The 24,367-nt window shown below is 42.3% G+C and overlaps 1 protein-coding gene across 2 annotated transcripts in view; it reads left to right on the forward strand.

Annotated features, from left to right (window-relative positions):
- Positions 1-24,367, forward strand: part of LOC144773527 (solute carrier organic anion transporter family member 2B1-like) — a 477,218-nt gene that overhangs the window by 253,964 nt on the left and 198,887 nt on the right. For both annotated transcript variants that reach the window (XM_078658588.1, XM_078658589.1), the window contains exon 8: positions 20,852-20,963. In XM_078658588.1, coding sequence (XP_078514714.1) covers positions 20,852-20,963 — 112 coding nt within the window. The remainder of the gene's footprint in view (positions 1-20,851; positions 20,964-24,367) is intronic.

A 24,367-nucleotide genomic window follows, 5' to 3' on the forward strand; every position in this document is an offset into this window, starting at 1 on the left:
TTGACAAGTAATCCTCCTCCCCTCCCTAAGCGCCTTGAGACCCTCTGGGTATGTAGTGCGCTATATAAATTTTATGACTTGACTTGACTTGACGTTAACTCTAATTAATTTAATTAACTAATTAATAATCATTAATTACCAATTAATCAAAAATATTAAAATAATATTAATTAATTAATTATAATTAAATTACTTCCCACCCTATTCCCCTATAAACACACAACCCGCTCTGATACTAAAACGCAAAATGTAAACAAAATTACTAATTTCTAAACATACATTAAAAAACATGTTTAACAAACATATAAACATAATAAAATACATAACACTAAACAAAATTTCGATATTAGTAACATACATACCTTAATATCGATATTATTGCACATCGATATTCTATACCATCAAAATTAAAACATCGATGTTATTGTATATAGATATTTTAATTTCGATATTTTGTCTCTCTACCAAACTGTAAGCATGTCCCTCAAAACATAAGACTTTAAAGAAGAAGAAGAATGTTTGTGATAATTCTATACTGTGGGCCCTCTCTAACTTCTTCACTGAGAGCAATGTATGTGAAGCGACATGAATTTGGACAAATAATGAAACAAAAGCGTTCATGACAAAGGATGCATCATTTCAGGCGTTTGATTTACATTTATGGTGTAAGGATGTTTTTTTCATGCTGCGGACAAAAGCTGCTCTCTAGTGTAATAATTTGTGGCATTAATGTCCTCTGAGCAAAAGTGTCATCTCATTAGCACAAGTTTTACAACTGAATCCAGCAATCAACAACAGGACGATGGCCAGGTACCTTTGCAAAATGTCTGGCAAATTATGCAGCAAATACAAATTATTAATTATGTGACAAGTGCAGTGAATGTATGATACCTAGGAAATTGCAGCAGCCATAGGATTACATACTTCCAATGGCCCTGACTTTGGGAAAGCTAGATGGTGATTAGATTCAGACACTAGTTTTACTGCTGCAGGAAACAAGAATGAAGAAAATGTATATTCACCGATAAGAATAACATCTACTCTTTGGATTCTTTTTTGTAAATTAAATTGCACAATTTGACCTTAAAGTGCATTGATTGGAAACTGCCACAATTAAGCTACACATAGAAATAAGTAATACCACCCTCTGTTTTGGCACCAGTGAAAATATATAGGACAGATATACTGCTTTGCTTTGTGCATTTGTATACTTTTCAGGCTGAAGGCTTCTGTTTGTATGGAAGTCACACAACTCAACAGGGTTGGTGTGCTGTGGCCGCAGAAGTTCTAGGGGAAGTGTCTATTGCAGGCAGGGTGTCAACTCTGTGCACATCCTGAAAACCCCAAACTGCACTGACTTGAACCCAGCTGTTTTGAGCTACCTAGGATTAAACTGTTTTAATTGGCTAAATCTCCAGGGCCCTTACACAGGTAGCAAGAACTTAACTTTATTGTGCTACAAAAATGTGTACCATGATGCCCAGACTCAAATCAGCCTCTGCCATTTTGTTTTACCAATTCACACAGTCACGGCCAACACAAGAATGTAAAAAATGATATTTTACATGTTCCTCACTAACCAGGACATTGAGTACTTGGTGATGATGATGATGATGATGAGGAGACATTTATAAAGAGCGACAAATACTCTGGGGTGTCTAGGCGCTGCCTTAGATCCCATCAGTGCAAACAGAGAGGTACACAATTAAACCGAAAACAACCAAGTATTAAGGCCCTTCCTAAATTTAAAGATAATAGGTTCTTTTTTCAACGTGGTAGGCAACGAGTTCAAAAGGCTAGCAGTTGTAGCCATGAATCTCTTACCGCCCCATCTCACCCTGCTGACTCTAGGAACAATTAGGTTTCCCAGATCGGCAGATCTGAGGGCTCTGGAAGGTGTGTATTGCTTAAGGAATTTTGTCAGCTGTGTTGGCTCCATGTTGTTAAGAGATTTAAAGGCGATACATAATGATTTAAATCGGATCCTCTTGGTTTCTGGTAGCCAGTGGAGTCGAACTAAAGCTATTGAGACTGAATCAAATTTAGAAATGACCGTATTCTAGCTGCTGCATTCTGTGCTGTTTGGGGTTTGTTGATGCTATGTCGCAGAGCACTTGAAAAAAGGGCATTACTGTAGTTCAGTCTTGTAAATGTAAATGTCAAATGTAAATGTCATGGTACTTATAGAGCGCACTGTCACCAGACGGTCACCTTGCGGTGTCGCCTATTCGGTTTCCTGGTGCTGATACTCATACCGCTGTGGAACCCCTCCTGGCTTTCCCTGTGAAGTGTCCACTCCTGGGCACCTCCAGGGTGAAGCCAGGCATCCTTAGCGCTGTTGGGGCCGGTGTGGAGGCTAAGCAAGCTATTGCCCAGAGTTGCAGCGTGGGGCCTGTGATTAGAATAGGCACCGAGGCGAGAATTAAAACGGTCCGAGGAAATTGAGCCCGAGACCTCGCCGAGGCGGGAATCGAACCCTGGTCCCTGGCCAGAACTCTGCATCAGGGTCTGCCGCTCTAACCATTGAGCCACACTCCTCCACACTCTTGAAGAAATTAGCACCGATAACACCGTCTCCTCAGATCCAACGGCATTGCTGGAATGATTTTCCTCAACCTTTCCAAGTTAAAGAAACATGCAGAAGTGGCTGAGTTGAGGACAGCTTGGTGTCAAAGATGACACCTAGATTTTTGGCTTTAGGCACTGGTTTGGGTAAGAAGCCCAATTGGACAGGCCACCAGCTGTTTGTCCAAAATGACGGATTGTTCCCCAGCGGCAAAAATTCAGTCTTGGATTAATTTAGTTTCAGACAATTGTCTGACATCCAATTTGAAACTTGGCTCATACAGTTGTGACACCTGGTAGCGGTCTGGCTAGCAGAACTGCTCACCGAGACGACGATCTGAGTATCGTACGCGTACGACACAAGGGCAAAACCATAGCTTCCTACTAGACTGGCAAGAGCGATGACGTAGAGATTAAAGAGCGTTGGGATCAAGGAAGAAACCTGAGGAAACCCGCAAGGCAGTGTAAAGGGGGTGACTCAATGTTACCCCAAGGCCACTTCCTGAGACCTCGAGGAGCCTAGTAGGGACAGGGCATTACCCCTGATCCCGATGGAGCTCAGCCGGTCAAGCAGCTGCTCGGCAGGAAAATATTCCCTCTTTGGCTCCTGGACTTCCCAGGTAGCTTGAGCAATGACGACTAGCTTAAAGAAGGTGGGAGCAACCTGTAAAGGAAGACAACAGGACCCTACAGCAGTAGTAGCAAATGTGTCAGAGCGCAGCAGATTTATGTACTTGAAAGATTTGCTTCTTTGTCTGTGTAGGGTGAAGTGTTAATCAGTCCCTTAGATTCTGCATAACATGAAATTAGACAACAGACCTAAACATTAAAGTATGTGTCACATCCAACAACACAGCCTTAATATTCTTTCTTGAAAAACTGGCAGACTGGATGAGTCTCTTCTCCCTAAAACCAAATCCAACAAAATGCAAATGTCTCCTCCTGCACTCCAAGAAATTACCCTGCCAGTCTAAAAATGGCAGATCTAACCTTCACACCGTGGTATCCCTCCCAACCTGACCCCCCTCTTCCACATAGCTGGGAATCACCTTAGATCAAAATTTCATTATGAATCCTTACAATGAAACACTTGCACAAGTTGCCTTGTTCCAACTATTCCTACTATAAAAAGACTGGAATCTTGCATATTTCACACCAACTTTAAAACAGTATTGCCAGGCTAGGTCCTTTCTCACATGGATGGTAGGGACACTCTTCTCCTTGGGCTCCTGAAATTCACTCTGGTTCCCCTCAAAACCATTCTCAGCTCAGCATCTTGCCTCATCTAAGGTGCAATAAGATCAGATCACAGAATCCCAATTCTGAGAGATCTAAATAGCCAGAATTAACATTAAAATGGCCTGTACAACATGCAAAGTGCATCATCTCGGACTCCTCAGTCACCTCTGAACACCAATATAGGAGTCACATTTTCTGGTGTTCCTCTCACGTCAGGAGATGGATATAAAACAGGCTTTCTCATGCAAAGCGTCAACCAACTGGAATCAATGCCAAGAGAATCATTGAAGAATCCCCCATTTGCTGTCATTTTGAAATACCTTAGACCCAACCTTTTCAATCTACATCTAGTAATAAAGTCTAGTCTTTGCTATATCTTTAGATATTGTTTCTGTTCCCACTTCCTATTAAGATCCAACATATCTGCTCTTTGTTATTTGTTTCCTGTAAAGCTCTTTCTTGCCCTTGTGGCCTGCTCCACACTTCATAAGTGAATTAAATATAAAGTAAAAAAACAAATAAAGATAGGACCTGATATCAAAGGAAACAGTAGGGAGGGAGAACACAAGAGGTAGAGCTGTATTTGGTGTCCTTATTGATCTCGCTCTCATGCTGTCACACTAAAAGATATTGACTACCGTCGAAGAGCAAGCTTAATGGCTGATGCTGCAAAGGTGACCACAATCTTTCGATCGTACACTATCCAATGTTCTTGATCATTATTTTAAAACCAATGCACGTACTGTTTTGATTACCCACATTCAATTAAAAAAATAAGAACAAAGCAGTTTTCTTTTCAGCAGGAAACACTCATTAATTAATGCAGGTGCTGTTTCCCCCCTAATATATCAAACGCTGCAACCATCCTGGGCCTAATCAAAGCGTTCAAGGTGTAGGGGTGAGCCTTCAAAGCTCCGCGGTGGGGGAGACCAATTTATCAGATTAGGATAACATGTAAAGTTTGATGAAACCTTGAGTGTAGGACCTTGCCTAAAATGTGCCGTAAAGGTTAAAATACAAACAAAGAGAATAGAAAACCACTACTAATGGCTAATTGATGACAGTCTATGGAGAGCATGTAAAGTAATGTATGTAATGTATGTATACTTGTAAAGCGCACTGTTACCTCGTTACGTGGCGTCCTGGTGCTGTATACCACTGGGGAACCCGTCCTGGCTTTCCCTGTGAGAGGGCACCCCAAGGTGAAGCCAGGCATCCCCGGCGTTGCTGGGGCCGTTGTGGAGATTAAGCAAGCTATTGCCCAGAGTTGCAGAGTGGGACCCATGGTTAGCGTAGGCACCTAAGCGAGAATTATCGAGTCCGCGGACATTGACCCAAGACCCTGCCGCGTCGGGAATTGAACCCTGGTCCCGGGCCGACCTCTGCTTTAGGGTATGCCGCTTCTACCCAGTGAGCCGCACTTCTCCACTCATGTAAAGCATGAGGGACTATTCTGCATATCAAAAGTGCACTGAATCATCACAAATTGCATTCATCTTATGCATGCACACTATGTAGAAGGCAATCTTCTTTGTTTTGTTATTTTCACAGACATTTTTGTGTAATCCACATAGATGTATACACATATATGTTTACACACACACACACACACACGCAAAATGTGGAAAACCCAGTTGCTTAAAGCAAAGCAAGCTTCAGCAAAGCCAATAGCATTGGCTCTATTCTGGAAATCCATGGAGCTACATGCATGTACAAATACGTGCATTAGCACATTAATGACAGACCTGTTGGCTTTGACAGTGCTTGTTGTGTTAACTGCTCATGTGTCAAAGGAGACAGCCTGCAAACTAGAAACTATGCTACTGCCCACTCATAGAAACAAAACAATATGTCCAGTAAAGTCTGCCATTGGTTACATTATGTGATGCACTTGAAGAGGCAGATTCTGTACAATTAATTCAACGTAGATGGTATATATGTGTTAAAAACTCAATAAAAAGGTATAGTGTTGTTAGTAAGTATTGCTCCCAGACTGAACTTCAATAATATAAATACGTGTCTCCATACATACAATTTGCTGTCTACATTGCTTTTAATATAAGGACTGTATACAGACGATCCCATTATAGAAACATGGGCAATAAATGCAAATATAAGGCTAACATAGCAAGGTTTAAAGGCGCTTCTAAGCCGAAGCCCGTGTTGTTAAGGTGCAAAACCAATTTGTTTTAGAAAATTAAATTAAAAATGCGTCTACAGTGGAAATATAGGAGTCACATTTACAACATAACTCGAGGGGGGAACTAAATTGGGTACAATGTTCATAACGATTTCACAAACAAAAATTCTTATTTATTTTATTATTTAAAGAAACAATAAAGGTAGATCTGGGGCTCGTCTCAGTTCTGATATGTTTTGTTTGGCTATACCATTTTATGCAAAGATTCCGACAGATATGCGCACATAGCCCTACATATGCACAGAACTGGGCTGCACCCGAAGCATACTATTGTAATTATATTGTAATTGCATTTATATAGTGCTTACTACCGCTGACGAACTCCAGAAGCGCTGTATTGATAACGCGGCGACCCAGGCTGCGGCGGTGTGTTGTTGTGGACTGATTTTTAAAACATATTATTGCTGATTTACTAGCACGCTCTGAAGCATTTGTAATTGTACTTCCCTGCTGACTAAAAGCACGCTCTGAAGCATTTTTTAATTGTATTATCCTGCTGACGAAAAGTACGCTCTGAAGCATTTTTAAATTGTATGTTGCGGCTGATTCAATAGCACGCTTGAAGCTTTTTAAAATTGTACTTTGCACATATTTGCACCCACCTGCATTTCCCGCCCTCGTGACCCCGTTCCGCCGCGGCTCTGTGCCGTTTGTGCGGAGGGTCAGTTCGAGGAGCGGCACTTCCTGCCTCGTGGCACCACTCCCGCCTCCACGAAACCTTCGCAGGTTAGCGCTCTAGTGCTGCCGAGCCTGCAGGTCATATAGACCTCGCTTTCCACTCCAGCCTCATTGATAACGCGGCGACCCAGGCTGCGGCGGTGTGTTGTTGTGGACTGATTTTTAAAACATATTATTGCTGATTTACTAGCACGCTCTGAAGCATTTGTAATTGTACTTCCCTGCTGACTAACAGCATGCTCTGAAGCATTTTTTAATTGTATTATCCTGCTGACGAAAAGCACGCTCTGAAGCATTTTTAAATTGTATGTTGCGGCTGATTCAATAGCACGCTTGAAGCTTTTTAAAATTGTACTTTGCACATTTCTTCACCCACCTGCATTTCCCGCCCTCGTGACCCCGTTCCGCCGCGGCTCTGTGCCGTTTGTGCAGAGGGTCAGTTCGAGGAGCGGCACTTCCTGCCTCGTGGCACCACTTCCGCCTCCACGAAACCTTCGCAGGTTAGCGCTCTAGTGCTCCCTCACCCTAATATTTAATGGCAGTATGGAGGAAGCGCAGCGGACGAGCGCAGCGGGAGCGCCGACTTCGCGCCGAAGTCGCGCATAAGTCAAGCCCGTCTGCGCCCGTCCGCGGCCGACCTGGCCCTGGGCCCTGTCGTAATGCCCATTTTTACTATTACACCTCCGCTGATCTCCTGAGCCTTAATTTACCTGGACCTATCCCCGCTCGCGCCGTTAAGGCGGCCCAGACATGTGGCATTCTCGTTCCATCCGACTTCTCGGCACTGGCTCCTCTCCATGACCCGTCCCCCCCGGCTTCACAATTCTCCACCTCTTTATTGATTTATTATCTTAATACCCGTTCCCTTATTCGCCATCAGCTCGAGGTGTTCCAATTACTTAACCAGAGCTCCATCGATATTCTTCTACTAGCAGAAACCTGGATCACTGAAGATTCAGCTCCTGATATTCTTGCCGCTATTCCTTCGGGATACTACATTATGCATTCCAACCGGCCTGCCGGGAAGGCTGGTGGCGGGGTGGCGGCCATCATCCGCTCTGAACATACCTTTTCTGAGATCACGGCAATTCCTATCCCTACAACTGAATACCTGGCACTAAAATTTACCTCCCCTAAATCATCTTTTGCTTGTTTTCTGGTATACAGACCCCCTGATTCTATGCCTCTCTTTCCTCAACTCTTCAGTGATGTAATCGCTCAGATAGCAATTAATCACGCTAATATCGTGGTAATTGGTGATTTCAATTATTGGCCTTTCGATGTCCACGAAAGTCAATCATCGGTAGAATTCACGGACCTTCTAAAAGGTATGAACCTATCACAACACATTCACACCCCCACCCATCTAAAAGGCCATATTCTCGACCAAGTCTGGACATCTAACCTCGATATCTCATCTCCCTCAGTTTTCCCTTGCTCCTGGTCCGATCACTACTTCATCTCCTTCCACTTACATCTGCACACCTCGTGTCCCCCCCCGTACCACAAATATCACGGCGCGCAACTGGAAAAGGGCCAACTTGCCTGAATTTGATCTCTCACTGACCTCCACTGCGCCCTCGCTGTCGACCTCATTAGAGAATCAGGCTGACAATCTGGATGAATGGTTGCGTCAGGCTAGTGACAAAGCTGCCCCTCTCAAAAAAATCAAAACTAAGCGCCCCCACGACGCACAACGTTGGTTTACGGACCAACTAAAAGCGGATAAACTTGCACTGCGGCAAGCTGAACGCCGCTGGCGTCGCCATTATGATCCTCAGCTTAAATTCGCTTACACCGAGACCCTGAAATCCTATAAACGATCAATCTTGGCAGCCCAGACGGCATATTTCTCACAAAAAATTATGAACTCTAACAACAAAACTAAAGATATTTTTTCAATTGTGAATGAGCTCTCCCTGCCAGATAGAGTCACCCCTCAACCCCAGCCGACCCAAACGCTTTGTGACTCGCTCAACTCCTACTTCACAGAAACAATAACTACAATAAAAAACAATATTCCGACTCCGGCATCTCCTAGTTCTCCTCCTCTACCCCCAACAAATACTAGCATCTTGACAGAGTTCCCACCTATATCCTCAGAAGAGTTCATTTCTCTCCTTCATAAAGTCAGCTCGGGATCCCCTAATGACTGCTGTCCCCCGCAGGTTCTGAAAGAAGCCTTTCTCGCTTGCCCAGGCCCCCCTTTAGCACTACTTAATAACTCTCTTGCTTCTGGGGTGGTCCCAGTTTCCTTCAAGCAAGCTGCAGTCCTACCGATATTAAAAAACCCAATGCTGAGCTCACTTTACTCAGCAATTATAGACCCATTTCCCTTTTACCCTACCTAGGAAAGATCTTGGAGACCTACGCTACCCGCTGTTTGAGCTCTTTTATAGAGAAATCATCCTTTTTAGACCCTCAACAAGCGGGATTTAGACCCCTCCATTCCACCGAGGCGGTCATAGTAGCTGTCATGGACACCTTTAGGAAAGGTGCGGACAAAAACATTTCTCAAGCCCTTGTCCTATTAGATCTTTCGGCAGCATTCGACACGGTCGATCACAACATCTTGATCGACCGTGTCCATAACGCTGGCATTCAAGGAGTGGCCCTTGACTGGCTCAGATCTTTCCTTCATCAACGCTCACAGTCCGTTCACCTTTCCACTTTCTCCGCACCTTACACTTCCCTTCCCTGCGGTGTCCCCCAGGGCTCAGCACTATCTCCTCTGCTCTTTAATTTGTATCTCCAACCTCTATTAGCTTCCCTCCGCAACTCCCCGGTCACAATTTTTAATTACGCGGACGACCTTCAGTTAATTTTTCCCATAGACCCCCTTCCTTCCTCCTGTACTAATTTCCAGACCACCATGCTGACCATTGCAGAGTGGATGCACCACAGCCACTTAAAGCTGAATCCTACTAAGACTGAGCTCGTCTTGGTAGGAGGCCCCAACCACCCTTGGAATTCTACTTTCTGGCCAACTTCCTTGGGGCCAGCACCCTCCCCTGTGAGCACAGTCAAAAGCCTGGGGGTGATCATTTCTGAAGATCTTTCAATGAGACCTCACATCAACGCGGTCACTTCTGCCTGCTTCTTCCACCTCAGGCGGATCCGTAAGATCAGTAGGTTTCTCAGCAAAGAGGCCCTGATCCAGGTTGTCATTGCGTTCATCACCTCTAGGCTCGACTATGCCAACATTCTTTATGTAGGAATTCCGGCATGCCACCTCCAACGACTGCAGCTGGTGCAGAATCAGGCCGCCCGCCTGATCTTCCACCAGCCCAAACACCAGCACGTCACGCCTCTCCTCCGCAGTCTACACTGGCTTCCTGTTTCGAAACGCTGCACCTTTAAAATGGCATGCACTACCTTTAAGGCCCTCTCGATGCAGCCCCCGCTTTCATTACGTCGGCCTTGTCCCGTCATGTCCCGACTAGAGCTCTCCGCTCAGCCTCATTAAACTTCCTTGAGGTCCCCAGATTTAAAAGGAAAAAGCACGGTGGCCTGAGCTTCTCCGTCCTAGCCCCCTCCACTTGGAACTCCCTTCCACCTTCTCTCCGTCTCTGTCCAAAGTATGATTGCTTCCGCAGACTTTTAAAAACTCTGCTCTTCCAAGCCGCATATGACTAAACCTCCCGCTTCTGGCCCACGCTATTTGTCAATGAGCGCCAAGAAACCGATGGTGATAGTGCGCGTTATAAATAATTTTTAATAATAATTTAATGTATGGCGAGTAGCACGCTACTTTGCAACATGAGGTTAGTGGGTAATCCAGTGGATATGTAATTATTGTGCTTACTCATTTGCACTCAACAAAAATGACATACATTTACTCCAGTTACTTTGTGATAGATTATATGAATACAATTGAGGTGGGTCTGATCATTAGTAAGGGTTAGGTTCGTTTCAGGTGACTAGTTGGTGAGATAGATAAACTGGGGGAGATTACATAGTGCTAGGTTGCAGAGATAATGTTTTTAAAGTTGGAGAGGTTGTGATCTATTAAATGAGGCATCAGCCAACTGCAGAATTATAATAAGAGAGATTAAGGCAGACAGGCATGAGACTGAGAGGAGGCTATACTCAGAAATAGAAAGCATGCAGAGGATGGAAGGTAATAAGAGGGTGACTGAAGGCAAAGAATCACGCGGAAGGAAGTCAAGCTCAATTTTTCATGCATGGTTTTAAGAATATGAGAAAGAGTGAGAATCAGAATGAGTAAGAACAAAAAGACTGGAACACCAGAAATAATACTGTATACTGTCATGCCATATGTAATACTCCTTAGATTTGGGGGTCTCTAGTTGGCACAGGTAGGTACTTGTGACCAATAGGGACCCTTGCCCCTAGTCAGGGTAAGGGGGTACACTCCTAAAATAACCCCTGCTCACCCTCTTGGTAGCTTGGCATGAGCAGACAGGCTTATCTCAGAGGCAGTGTGTAAAGCATTTGTGAACACATACAGTAATCAAGTGACAACACTACAGATGGACACCACACAGGTTTTATATAAAAAATAAGTATTATTTATATCGACTTATGACAAGACCAGAAACGACAAAAATCCACAATACTGTACTTGAAATGGTAGAATTAGCTTAGTCTTCTGTAGATCTTAAAATGTGACACTTTGAGCCTTTAGATGCAACACGCAGGGCAATGAAAGTGTTGCAAGAAAGGTGATGCGGTAGTCCCTGGCACGCAAGGACGGTGATGCGTCGAAGATCGGGTGCAAAGAAACAAAGGTGCCGCTTTCTCCTTGATGCGACATGCTTCCCAGTGATGCGGCGGCTTCTGCTGCGAAGGCGATCCTCTCCCCTGGTGATGCGAGATGCTTGACACGATGCGAGCCGCGACAGGCCATGCAACACGCTTCCCAGTAATGCGGCGGCATCTGCTGTAACGTTGATCCTCTCTCCTGGCAATGTGAGTTGCTTCCACAATGATGCAAGCCACGACAGGCCCTGCAACACTCTTCCTGGTGGTGTTGCTGCGTCTGCTGTAACGTCGATCCTCTTCTCTGGTGATGAGCCGCGACAGGCCCTGCGACACGCTTCTCGGAGATGCGGCGGCATCTGATGTGATGTCGATCCTCTATTCCTGTGACAAGCTTCCCGGGATGCGGCGGCGTCTGCTGCGACGTCGATCCTCTCCTCCGGCGATGCGAGGTGCTTCGTGTTGTGAAGCGGCAGCGTCAGTTCGGCGACACGCTTCTAGATCTTGAGTCGCGCTTCCAGCTCCTTGCGACACGCAAGTCCCCAAAAAGTCCAACACAACTGCAGGCACTTCAGGAGACATCTTGAGGAGCTGGTGGGTGAAGTCTGTTGTCCCTAAGATTTCCGCAAGAGGCAAGGTCTGTTCCAAGCCCTTGGAGATCCTTACACAAGTTGATGAAAGTACACACAAAGTTCCTCTCTCCTTTCTTTGGCAGTCAGGCAACCACTGCAGGCCAATCCCCCAAGCAGCACTTCAGCTCAGGGATAGTCTTTCCTCAGATTCGTCAGGTTCCTCTCCTCAGCAAAGGTTTATTCTTGTTTGTCCAAAAGTGATCTAAATTCTTGGGATCAGGGTCCCACTATTTATACCCCAAAATCCTTTGTCCTCTGAGGGTAGAGGGGCCTTTGCCTAATCCAAACCAGTTCTGGTCAGTCCTGGAGCACTCTGTTTACATGACTCCTTCTTTCCTTTCACAGTGCAGGGCAGAGACATCAGACGCACCACAGGGGGTGGAGCCAGTACTGTGGGCGGTGGGCACAGTCCTATTCAGGTCCCAGGTGCAACTCCTCCCTCCCATCTAGATGCAGATCTCTCTATTCACCACTGGGCTATCTCACCTTGTCTCCTGGAATCCCCAAGCCCCTGTCACTCAAACTCCAGACAAGGAATACACAACCTAGCAGAGGCAGGCTTGGGTAGTTAGACTAGAAAATAACTAATTTCTAAAAGTGGTATTTTCAAACTCAGAATGTTAAAATCAACTTCACTAAAAGATGTATTTTATCATTCCGAGTTCAGGCATTCTAAACTCGAATTTCTACCATGTTCCCTGAGTCAGTTAGCATTATAAAATGTAATAATCTAAGGGCCTATTCTGGCCTATGGAGAACAGATAGCCTTGCAATAGTGAATAACTAAAATGGCTGTAATTCACTATTAGGACATGCCACACACACCAGGGCTTGTCGTACCTTATACGTACAATGCACCCTGCTCTTGGGCCTACCATAGGGGTGTCTAACATGAAGAAAAGGGAAGGTTTAGAGACTGGCAAGTGGGTGCACTTGCCCAGTCAGCATGGCAGTACCAGACTGCACGCAGGCTCTGAAATGGCAGACCTTAGACACACATTTACAGGCTGCTTCTGTGGGTGGCACAACCAGTGCAGCAAGCCCACCAGCAACATTTGGATTACAAGCTCTGGGCACTCCTGGTGCACTGTACTGGGGTCTGACAGGTAAACCAAACCAGCCAATCATGGACTCACTAATCCATACATCAATTTATAATAGGGAGAGCATATGCACTTTAGCACTGATCAGCAGTGGTAAAGTGCCCAGAGTCATAAAATAGCCAACAACAGGTCAGAAAAAATGTAAGAGGAAGGCAAAAAGTTCAGGGATGACCATGCAAAAAGGGGCAAGTCCAACACTTGTCATATGAGAAGCCTGTGGCAAAATACCACCACTGGAACACTGGAAATAGTTTGTGGCACATGGAACCTCATCCATGGAAAAAATGTTGCCACTGACATACCGGAAGTAGCTCTTAGTATACAGGGGTCCTGTGACAAAATGCTGGTGCTGTCACATTGTGGGTAGTTCTAGGAATATCAGGGAGTTTAGGCAACCACAACAAAATGCTGGCAGTAATAGTGGCCCATGGTATATGGACAGGGACATCTTAAGGAATTTGGGGGCCCTGGGACAAATGTATTTTGGGGGCTCCTGTTTGGATCAGCTTTGAATTTCTGATCCAGTTTCAGCTCTTTCATGACCTCTTTGGATAGGTCACTGCCAGTGCACAGGCACACTGGTCCAAATTCTAAATGTGTTTACATCTAATATTCCGGGATTGTGATATGTGTGTAATATTACTGCATATAATTCCTGTGACACCATCCCATCTCTCATATGTGAGATCCTGTTTGGATCTAAAAGACACTTTTTTATGGCTGTTGCATGAAACATAAACAAAACATGTGTCTGCAAAATTTATGTAATCGAGTCTCACATATTCAAAAAGTGAAAAATTAATTGAAGGAAAATGCTATTTCCAACAAACTGTTTAAGAATTAATCCAGTTCATCAGGGCAAGAGAGTCTGCGGAGAAGAGCTGGCTCTAACAAGGGGCCCTCTGAAAGGCTGAAGCCCTGGGCCACAGCCCACTTTACCCATGGCTTAAAATGTCTCTGTATATAGAAGGCATAAATGACAATCCAGATACTGGTTTATTGCATGTAATTGTTGGCATATGGGGGCACCCATGATGAAATGTTGTCCCGGGCACATTGGAGGTAATATTTAACATATGGGTGTGCCCATAATATGTTTTGGAGAAAAAAAGCCAGGTCAACCCTGTGGTAGCATCAGGCTTAATTGATTTAGCACATTATGGAAGTACTTGAATATTCAATAATGGCTCTTTCCTTTATCAAGGGTCAAGGGAGGGGCAATCAGAGAGGAACACCCTAAAAGAGGCTTGCAGGAATTAGAGCCCAGTATTCCACCCTACTACTCTGGAAGGTTACCAGCTGCCAACACTGTATGCAACCAAACAATTTAAAGGGTATAATAAGCCAAAAGCAAAATACATAAAAAGATTAAGCATAGTACTCACCTTTAGGGTCTTCTATATGACATGCTCTCTTCGCGGAAGGCATCCCAACTTTAAGAACAGTGGCTCTTTTACGAGGAAGTGTCCAAGAAGGAGCTTTCTCTGCCATTTCATCTTGGCTTGCTGACAAAGGTGACATTTCATAGTTCATTGTAGCTTCAGCACTGTCAGTTGTCAGTTTCTACTTCAGGTTACTGGTCTTCCTTTGTGTCAATTGCTTTTTCTTTTGGCTCAGTTTTCCGCAATTTAGTTACCTTTGCTTAACATTTACTAGCGTTGTCATCTACCATACTGTCTACCCATGGCAGAAGTTAAAAAGATGGGAAATAACTGGCTACTGAACACTGCCTATAGGGCTTCTGTGTTGTACATCTGGTCTGATGCCAGCTCTGTGTGATGTTCAGGATAAAAGTTCCTTGTTGCTTGTAGTCCAGTCCATCTTGAGTGGGACATCTTGGTGCTGAAAATACATAGTTTTACGGCTAGAGCGGTCAACCTCAAAGCTGGGGTACCATGATTGAGTCTTGACAACAACTCTCAACCTCCTGCGATTCTGGGCAAAATTGAATGTGTCCGATTGTAACATAATTGATGCTCATGTAAAGCGCTCTGACACCTGGTATCCTCAAGTCTAGTTTGCGCTATATAAACCCCCCCTCAAAAAAATACTGATCATAATTTCACCTCGGCTAAAGTGGCGCGAAATGTGCTAATTTGTTTGTTGTTTGAAAAGGGTGAATGTTCCTGACTTTGTGGATGTTGTGAAAGGAATCCATGAAACCAAGTTACTTAAAAGGTTAGATTCAATTGTAGAAAGGAGGAGCCCACGTCCAATACTCCACCTTCTGTGACTTCCAACTGCGACTGACTCAAAAGTTTGCTGGAATCAACAGTGAGTAGAGCTGGAACACACAATGTAAGCAAAGATGTTTACCAATGGTAAATATAAGAACTATTACAGAGCAATCTACAGTCACTGAAAAAAGACTAAAGATAAAATAGCTACACTTAATCATCTCTTCCCATTGCAAAATTTAGGTAAAATCAGAAATCGTTACAATTTAATCTTACCATAAATGTTATTTGTCTAAATTGACATATTCAAGGTAGTACAAGAAGAAGTAGGCTCATGAACACAAGAATTTTCATTAGACTTACTTCAAATAATATTGTGTGGGAGAGAGATGTCCCTGATTTCTTGTTAATCACATCATCATTTATTGAGACCCATGAATGATTTTGAGATAATTGATCTTTCTGACTTACTTGATGACAGATGATTTATTTTGCTTGTTCAGGGGACAACTTAACTAAACATCTTTTGCTCCACCATCCTTTTCTGAGAAGTAAAACGGAACTCTTCAAGACTTTAATTACTTGTACCAGTTCTATGTACACAGACTCTCTTTTTTTACTATGATAGGGCATCTACCTAGGACCCAATCTCCAGGGAAAAGCTCTGGTCTCTTACTCAATGTTTCTTGCCAAAATGTGATTCGAGAATAGCTTGTTAACATTCTCTTCTTTTAGCTACATCTTTGACCATTTTGTGATAGCATTCATCATTTTTGCATGTAATCCCTTTATCCAATCAGGGCAAACACTTGCTCTTAGTTCTCTGTTTCATAGCAAACAAAAAGATGAAACTGGGGTGGTCCAATATGTCCACAACATTTTTTAGAACCTCCTGCACTGGTGCTCCAATGGCCAAAGCAGATTGGATACCTTCTTACAAAAATGTGCTCATCCTCTTGACTAATCCATTGGCTGACAGAGAATATAATACCTCTCTAAGGGGTTTAATATGAAAGGATTCTATGAAATGTCTAATCTGCAGTGAGGTAAAATATCTACCATTCATCGGTTACTAGTTCATTTGGAGGACCTTCGATGTCAAAGACTTTCTCAAGAAATGTAATCACATTAGTAGTGGTGGGGACAGATGCGGACTCAAACTATACCGACTTGGAAAAGTAGTCATGTAAAACTAATAAATACCTCTTGTCACTGGTGAGGGATTCAAATGGACCCTCAAAGTCTAACCCACCCTTACACCAGACATCTTCTGGCAAGGACACCATGTGTTTAGGATCCTGACCAGTCTTCCAATGTTTATCTGACATCAAAACAAGTCCCACAGTTGGCTACCCAATTGGAAACTTAAGTGTCCATTGATGGCCGCCAAAAACATTGCTTCAGATCTTTGCAAGTTCCACTCACCCCAAGATGTCCTTCATGCGCTGTTTGATTAACATGCCACAAATTGAGGTAGGTGAAATACAAACATTGTTTTGCATTAAAACTCCTTTTGAAATTGACAGTTCACTCCGTACTCGTGCTAATGGTTTGAGGGGTGAAGGTAACGATCTTTCTCAAGGCCATCCCTTCTTAACATATTCCATGACTGAATCTAAAACATCATTCCTTCCTAGTTGCTTTCAACCAGTCTTGTAAAGAAATTAAACAGTGGAGTCTAAACCATCTTCAAACACAGCCACCACACATTCCACCTCATCCTCATCTGCCTCATTTTTTTGACAATCCAAAGCCATTCGCTAAAGGCAATCAGCTCCGATCTTTTTACCTTTTCGAATTTGTTTCTTTGTAAAATTAAATTCCTGTAGGTGTGAAAACAGTCTGACTAACCTGAACGATGCCTTCTCAGAACCATTTCCATTTAGCATATCAATTAGAGGTTTATGATCTGTAAAAACCTTTAAATGTGTACCCGTGAAAATGTTTACAATTTTTCTACAGTCCATAAGCATGCTAATTGCTTTGAATTCAGTTGTGCTGTAATACAATTCTGCTTGCTTTAAACAATGTGATGCAAATGGTACAGTTTGTTCTCTGTTGCCATCCTATTGTGATAACACTGCACCAAAGTCCAATTGACTGGTATTTACAGTCAGGAAACACTTTTGACCTGGAGAAAAAAGCGACAGAGGTGGAGCCAAAACTATCAATTGTTTGACTTTTTCAAATGCCTTATTAACAGACTCATTACACACCTCTGATATAGATTCCTTTAAGGCTGTACTACAAGAGCATGGCCTTAGATGAACCTAGAATAGTATTCACTCATTCCTAGAAAAGATATGAGGGTATGTTTGGGAGGTGTCACATCTCTTAATGCCTGGATAAGTAATAACATGAGTTTGATATCTCTCAATGTGATACAGTGACATAAATAGTCCAATTCGTCTGCTAGAAGTTGGCAGTTCTCACATGTTATGGTTATACCAACTTCTTTAAAAATTACCAAACATTTCTCTAATATACTGTTGTGTTGTTGAAGTGTGTCGGCAAATATCAATACGTCATCTTGGTATGCTTGTACACCCGAGATGCCTGCTAATATGGTGTCCATCAACTTTTGAAATACACTTGCTGCAGATGCTAGGCTAAAAGGTAGATGGAAAAATGTATATGCCCCAAAAGGTGTTATAAAAGTGGTTAACTTTTGCGACTCTTCAGCAAGTAGTATTTCATGGTAGTCAGACCTCAGATCCAGGACATTGCAGTACTAATATTGGCTAAGAAATCTTGGCTCCTGGGCAGGGCATGGTAATCTATAATTATTTTTTTGTTAAGTGTGCAGAAATCAGCAGATAAGCTAATGTCTCCTGCCTTCTGCTTACAATAACAATGGGACTGGCCCATTCCCATGAATCAGTTGTTGCAATCACACCTTCCAAATCCAAGTTATCACCTGTATAGCATTTTTGTCAGTCTGACTAAATTCTCAAACATTTTGATGGTTCCAATTTTTTGAATAAATACCTCAGGAAAGTTTTCAATGATGTTAATGACATCACCATCACAGGGGTGTCATAGACTGGGATCAGCATTAAAGCTAACCTGGCCAGGTCTTTCTAACCAACAATATTCTTCCCTTTAATCAGTGGTAGGTTAAGGTTCTAAGCTCTCTAACAGAGGCATTGTGCCATTCTGGGAGCTATGGCTATACAGAATAACGAAATGAGTAATCACAATAGGTAGTATGATAGAGGGGGAACATCCTTTACCACAAAACTATTACAACGTGGTACCATTACCACGCAACATTTACAACGCACTTCGTTACAACAAATTGCGCTGAGGGGCGCTCTAGGCTAGGGAATAGTTTTAATTTACTATCCAACACCTTCCCTACTATCCACGGGGACTGGAGTTGGAATAGTAAATTAAACTATTCACTATCCGGCGCCCCCCAACGCAAGTCGTTGTAACGACTTGCGTTGTAAAACTTGCATCGTAAAGGCATGCGTTGTAACAGCATGCGTTGAAACGTCATACATCCATATTAGAGAGATGACAGGGAGTCTTGCTGTAGAGGGAGAGCTCCACAGAGAAGCAGAGAAGCAGGGTAAGGGGTGGGCAGAGACAAGACTATAGCAGAGAACAGAAGAAAACATATACTAGAGAATAGCATTGCATCATTTGGATGGATTATGTTGATATTTCATGTAGATTACTTCAATAGTAGGAGTTCCTTCAATCTGTGGTTAAACAACAGAGAACATTGGGTCTAATGTAATTTCTACAGAGATGGTTTATCACATACTGGAGACAATTACAGAAGAGGCAGTCACACATTTGGGGGCACATTTAAGGGAATTCAAGTTATCTTGAATACAGTGCATTCATGTCCTTTCCCCCTATGCTGGGGTCATTTCCGCAGCCTAGCTTCAACGCAGGCACCCTTGCACCAGGGTTCAAGAGTGCCTGTGTTGTAGGCAGTGTTGTTTTTGTGCAGGAGGAGGCTCTTATAAAATTAAAAGAAAACTTTTCATTTTTGCTTTTGAAACGCATCCCGGTTTCCTTTTCAAAATAAACATTTTTTTTTATTTGAAGTCAATCACAGACCTGGTGGTCTGCTGAACCCAGCAGGCCACCATCCTTGTGATTTTTGCGATTCCTAGGGGGTTGCACATTGCGACCTACTTCATTCATATTCATGAGGTAGGCCATTTGCAATCCCCTAGGAATTGCTAAAAGTGTTCCACACACTTTCATGCATTCTATTTTGGGATTTCCTAATTGCAAATCGCACAGATTCGCAATTAGGAAATCTAAAAAGAGTTTCTTCCTGCATCTGGCCCTTTCTGTTGTACGTTTATGGTTCCCTATGTAACTGAAATAAAGTTTTTTTAATTGATTTGAATTAAGTCCTATGTGGTGATTTATAATCTGAATGACACTTCAACAAAGCAATGGCTGAATCTTGCCGACCCAAAGCTCATCTCAGGGTAGTTTGTATATTATATTTTTTTCATTCCAAAATCTCTGGAGAGATAGGCAAAGCTCTCCTTACGCTAGACCTAAAATACGGGTGGTTTAAACTGAAATGGAAACTTTTCCTTTCAATACAGTTTGCCCGAATTTATCAGTTTAACACAAAAATCTAAAATACATACAGAGCTACTTGAAACATGCAATTCTGCGGCTGCAACACTTTCTGCATGATTATGGGTTTGCCGCCTTTGTCACATAGACCATCATCTGATGCACAATCTGCATATTTCAACAAACAATGTTGTTTGTAGCTTGCATGAATCAAACGTTACTAAAAACATAGTGACATGTGTTCCCCTGCAGTGGAAGGCCCTTTGCAAAAGTTGACTAGTCATCTTTCAGTTGCTTTTTCCTGCATGTTGTTGTGAAATAGGTACTAGTGAGGTGCGATGTTTGCTGAGACAGAGGGGTATATTATCAAGAACCAGTGTTAAAATTATCGCAGTTTTATCGGCAGGAAACTGCTGATAAAACGGCGATAATGGGCTTGATAATACGCCCTTGTTAATTCCCATAGACACCCATGTTCTGGTGTTAACATGGGCTTCTATGGGAATTAACAAGGGCGTATTATCAAGCCCATTATCGCCATTTTATCGGCAGTTTCCTGTCAATAAAACTGTGATAATTTTAACACCGGTCCTTGATAATATGCCCCAGAGTTACCATGAATAAAAATGACAAAATAATGAAGTAATACTATCACAAAATGTACTGCATTGCGCCACATGCTTTGCAATTTGTTAATTTAGTTAACCCTACCCTTAATTAGGTGCTCCCCTGCTGCATAGTTCTAGTGACCCTGAAATATATAACAAAAATATAGACACTCATCTCATGTGGAATCTAAGAAGTCAACAGTGTACACCAGGCATAAAAGATAACACCACTGGTAATTTTTTGTCCCATCCACACCTGCAATTCTCTATCGCCCTTCTCTTCAATAAAGATTAGTACATGTACCTTTCTAATCGCCTGATGAGCTCATTTCTATCTCTCTGTCATTACTTAATGATGCATTTGTTTTTCTAGGAAGAAGAACTGCACAAGGAAACTGACAACAAACCAAAGACTGATCTGATTAGTGAATGCAAACCTAATCCTAAAATATATCAGCATCTTTCATTGATGGGTTTTATCAAGCGTAAGTGTATATATACTAAATGATATAGAAAGCATACAAGATTCTTTAAGTCTGTGTAGTTTTGCTCAGGTTCTGAAGTTTGCTTAACTAAAACGTGTATAGATGTTCAGATCTCCTTCGCTCTGTGTGAGAAGAGAATATTCATTTCATTCAGATAATGTTCCCACTCACTGAAGCCAGGCAAGCTAGAACACAGGTGCATGATTTTTCTTTGTACGTTTGCTCCTTGAAGAGCATATATACTCACAAAGGTGAATATATTTATTTGCTTTCTCTGTAAGGTTCCCATTTATTCGTTTTTTCTCTGCCAAACACTATTACTCAGGAGAACGCAGTAATCGTTTGCAAAGTATAACTGATGCAGAACCATTTTTTAATGTTAACTTAGGCTAAATGGCCCTTCTATTGTTTCAAAAATGCTTTTAGAGCTCGAATGTTGATACACAGCGCCAGGACCTGCAGAGGGGGCAGAGGGAGATGATACATGAGAAAGAAATAATTTCGGGATGAAACTCTTGGAGCAAGAGGTGTGCAGTTACGTTTCTTTTGGACGGAGCTGACATTGATTCAGAGGGGGAGCACTCCAAGGGGGGACCCTTGATGGCTCAGGGACTCTCTTCAAACTCTTTAATTCGAAATGACTTTGTAAGAGAATATAGAGGGATACTTACCTTGTGCATCTGTTCTGCTATTATGGGGTGAATAGTTTGGAAAGGTAGTCCAAGCTGTGCTGGCATTTTTACAAGGGGATTGCACCACTGGAGAGTCTGGTGGTGCTATGTGTAGTATTCCATCTTCTATGTTCCATTTAGAATTGTTATGTTCTATTTAGAATTGTTATGATTCCTCTTTACCTATGATCAGTTAAGCTTGTGTACCTGTCTTGGTGGTTGTTCAAGCTGTCTCCTTATAATAAACTTCGAATTACTATCCAGCTGTCTCCTCTTGATTCCAACATAATTTGGCGACGATCGGGATACTTAAGGCATGAAACAAGAAAGGACTCATTTTTATTTTTTTTACTTGAAAAACGAAGTTTGGAGACAGCGTTCACCTTTCCTTCTAAGGATCAGTTGAAGGTACTTTTTCACTGTATTTTGTGTATTGAATGATTGCACCAGCGGCTGCTCTTATCACTTCATGTGCTTTTGATTGCACCTGCGGCTGTTTTGTCAACTATTTGTGGCGCTTGGGATTTTCTATTTTTGTTTCCTGGCAACTGTATCGTTCCAGCGCATTTCACCCCTGTGCGAAATTCCGCTCGAAATTTCATCTCTCTAACTCATTTATTTCTGTTTTATTGTGTGGTTGGCATCGATATTGTAAGGCATCATTTGAAATCTACTGTACCTTACAGCTCGAGCTGCCGACTCACGCTGTTGAGAGTTCTCCATTGCGCGCATGGACTCTTCGTGTTCAGTACAGCTCGTCATCACGCATTACGCTGCATGATGTCCAACTCAGCGCAATTTGTCATCACGCATAACGTTACATGAAAACGTTGCGTTCCAGCAGCCATTTTGTTGCCATAGCTACCAGTTACAACTCGGAAGTCTGTTTTAAGCCGAGTTGTTATTTTTCTTCGTTTTATTTAAGATCGTTCTCCATATATTCTTTTCTTGAGCTAACATTAATATTTCTTCCTATTACAACAATATACAAGAGGAACAATATATAAACGTTTTACATCTCCACATCTATCAAGTTTGGACGATGAGATCTTCTGGACAACGGTGACTACTTTCATTAATTTTTTTTTATTCTTTCTTTATTTACATTTCATTTTAAAATGTCTAACAACATTATTTCTCCAGCACATTTTTTACCTTCAGCTGGTGATCCAAAAGTAGAATGGGATCTCTGGTATCCAACTTTCCTTGCATATGTCGACGTAGTAGAGGAAGATGGTTGTTCTCCTAAAAGGAAGCTTGCCTTGCTAAAAAACTGTTTAGGTGGTGCTGGACTCAAAGAATTAGAAAGTCTACCCCCTGTTGAAAATGTAGGTGGTGGTGATTTAAATGTTTTTGAAGTTGTTATTAAGCAACTAAGTACTAGATTCGGAAGAAAAATAAACACCGTTATGGAAAGATTTAAATTTTATTCTAGGGTACAAAAGGAAGACGAATCCATTGAAACTTATGTAGCTGCTTTACGCACTTTGGCTGGCTCTTGCTCTTTTGAAACTATAAATTTTGATCAAGTTTTGAGAGATCAAATTATGATGCGTACCAAGAGCAAAAAGATCCAAGAACGCTTGTGGATGGGCACTGAATCTTCTCTCAGTGCGGTACTTAACATTGCCAAGGGTATTGAGCAATCTGAACTGTTCGTAAATGAAATAAGAGGTCATGAGGCAAAGACTAAAGTAATAATTCCTGAAGTTTCTCTAGTAAGGAATCCTTCTAATTATAGAAAACCTACGTTTTTTCCTCCTAGGAAAGATAGTTTTAGTAGAGACAATAAATCGTTTCCTAAAAAATCTCAAATAATATGCTATAGGTGTGGAGCTAATGATCACGTAGGTAATTATAGAGGTTGCCCAGCTTTGAACAAGATTTGTATTAAATGTAAAAAGTCAGGACATTTTAGCAAAATGTGTAAGTCTCCACAAAAAGTTAACTTTTTATCTTATGAAGAAGGTGATGATCTCGAACAACCGTTTGAAATTAATACTATGCTATGTGTTGGTGATACTGAATGCAAAGGTTTTCCCAGTGATATGATTTCCATTAATGGCAAAGAAATATCGATGCTTATTGATTCTTGTGCCTGGTACACCATAATAGGCAAGAATGTTTTTGACAAATTTTGGAGTTCTAAGAAACTTTTACCATCAGACATACATCCCGGGGGGTACACTGGCAAGAAAATAGATCTTGAGGGTTACATGTGGGCTGACATTAAATTTAAAGATAGGACTATTAGGGGCAAGGTATATGTCTCCACTAAAGGTGCGTCTATGTTGTGTTGGCCCCATCAATATGATCTGGGAATCAAACTTGACCCTAATGCTTCGCCCCCTGTATATGTGATTCCACCTGAAAGTGATTTTATTCTCCAGTTAAAAAAAGATTTTCCCTCCATTTTTAACGATAATCTAGGAGTGTTTGCCAACTTCAAGCACCGCATCATTCTCAAAGAGTCTGCCGTTCCTGTCCGACATAGAGTCAGAAATGTACCCCTAGCTTATCGTGACAAACTTAAGGTAATCCTGTCAGATCTGGTGGCTAAGAAAATAATTGAACCAGTGGAGTCATCGCCATGGGTTTTGCCAGTAGTTTTGTCCCTTAAGAGCAATGGCGAACTCCGTTTATGCGTAGATCTCCGCAGCCTAAACAAAGAAATCTGGGTTGATAGACATCCCCTACCCCACATACATGAACTTATTTCTACCCTTTCTGGTG

This window comes from Lissotriton helveticus, chromosome 8, assembly GCF_964261635.1.
Source record: "Lissotriton helveticus chromosome 8, aLisHel1.1, whole genome shotgun sequence".
In the NCBI taxonomy this organism is placed as follows: Eukaryota; Metazoa; Chordata; class Amphibia; order Caudata; family Salamandridae; genus Lissotriton; species Lissotriton helveticus.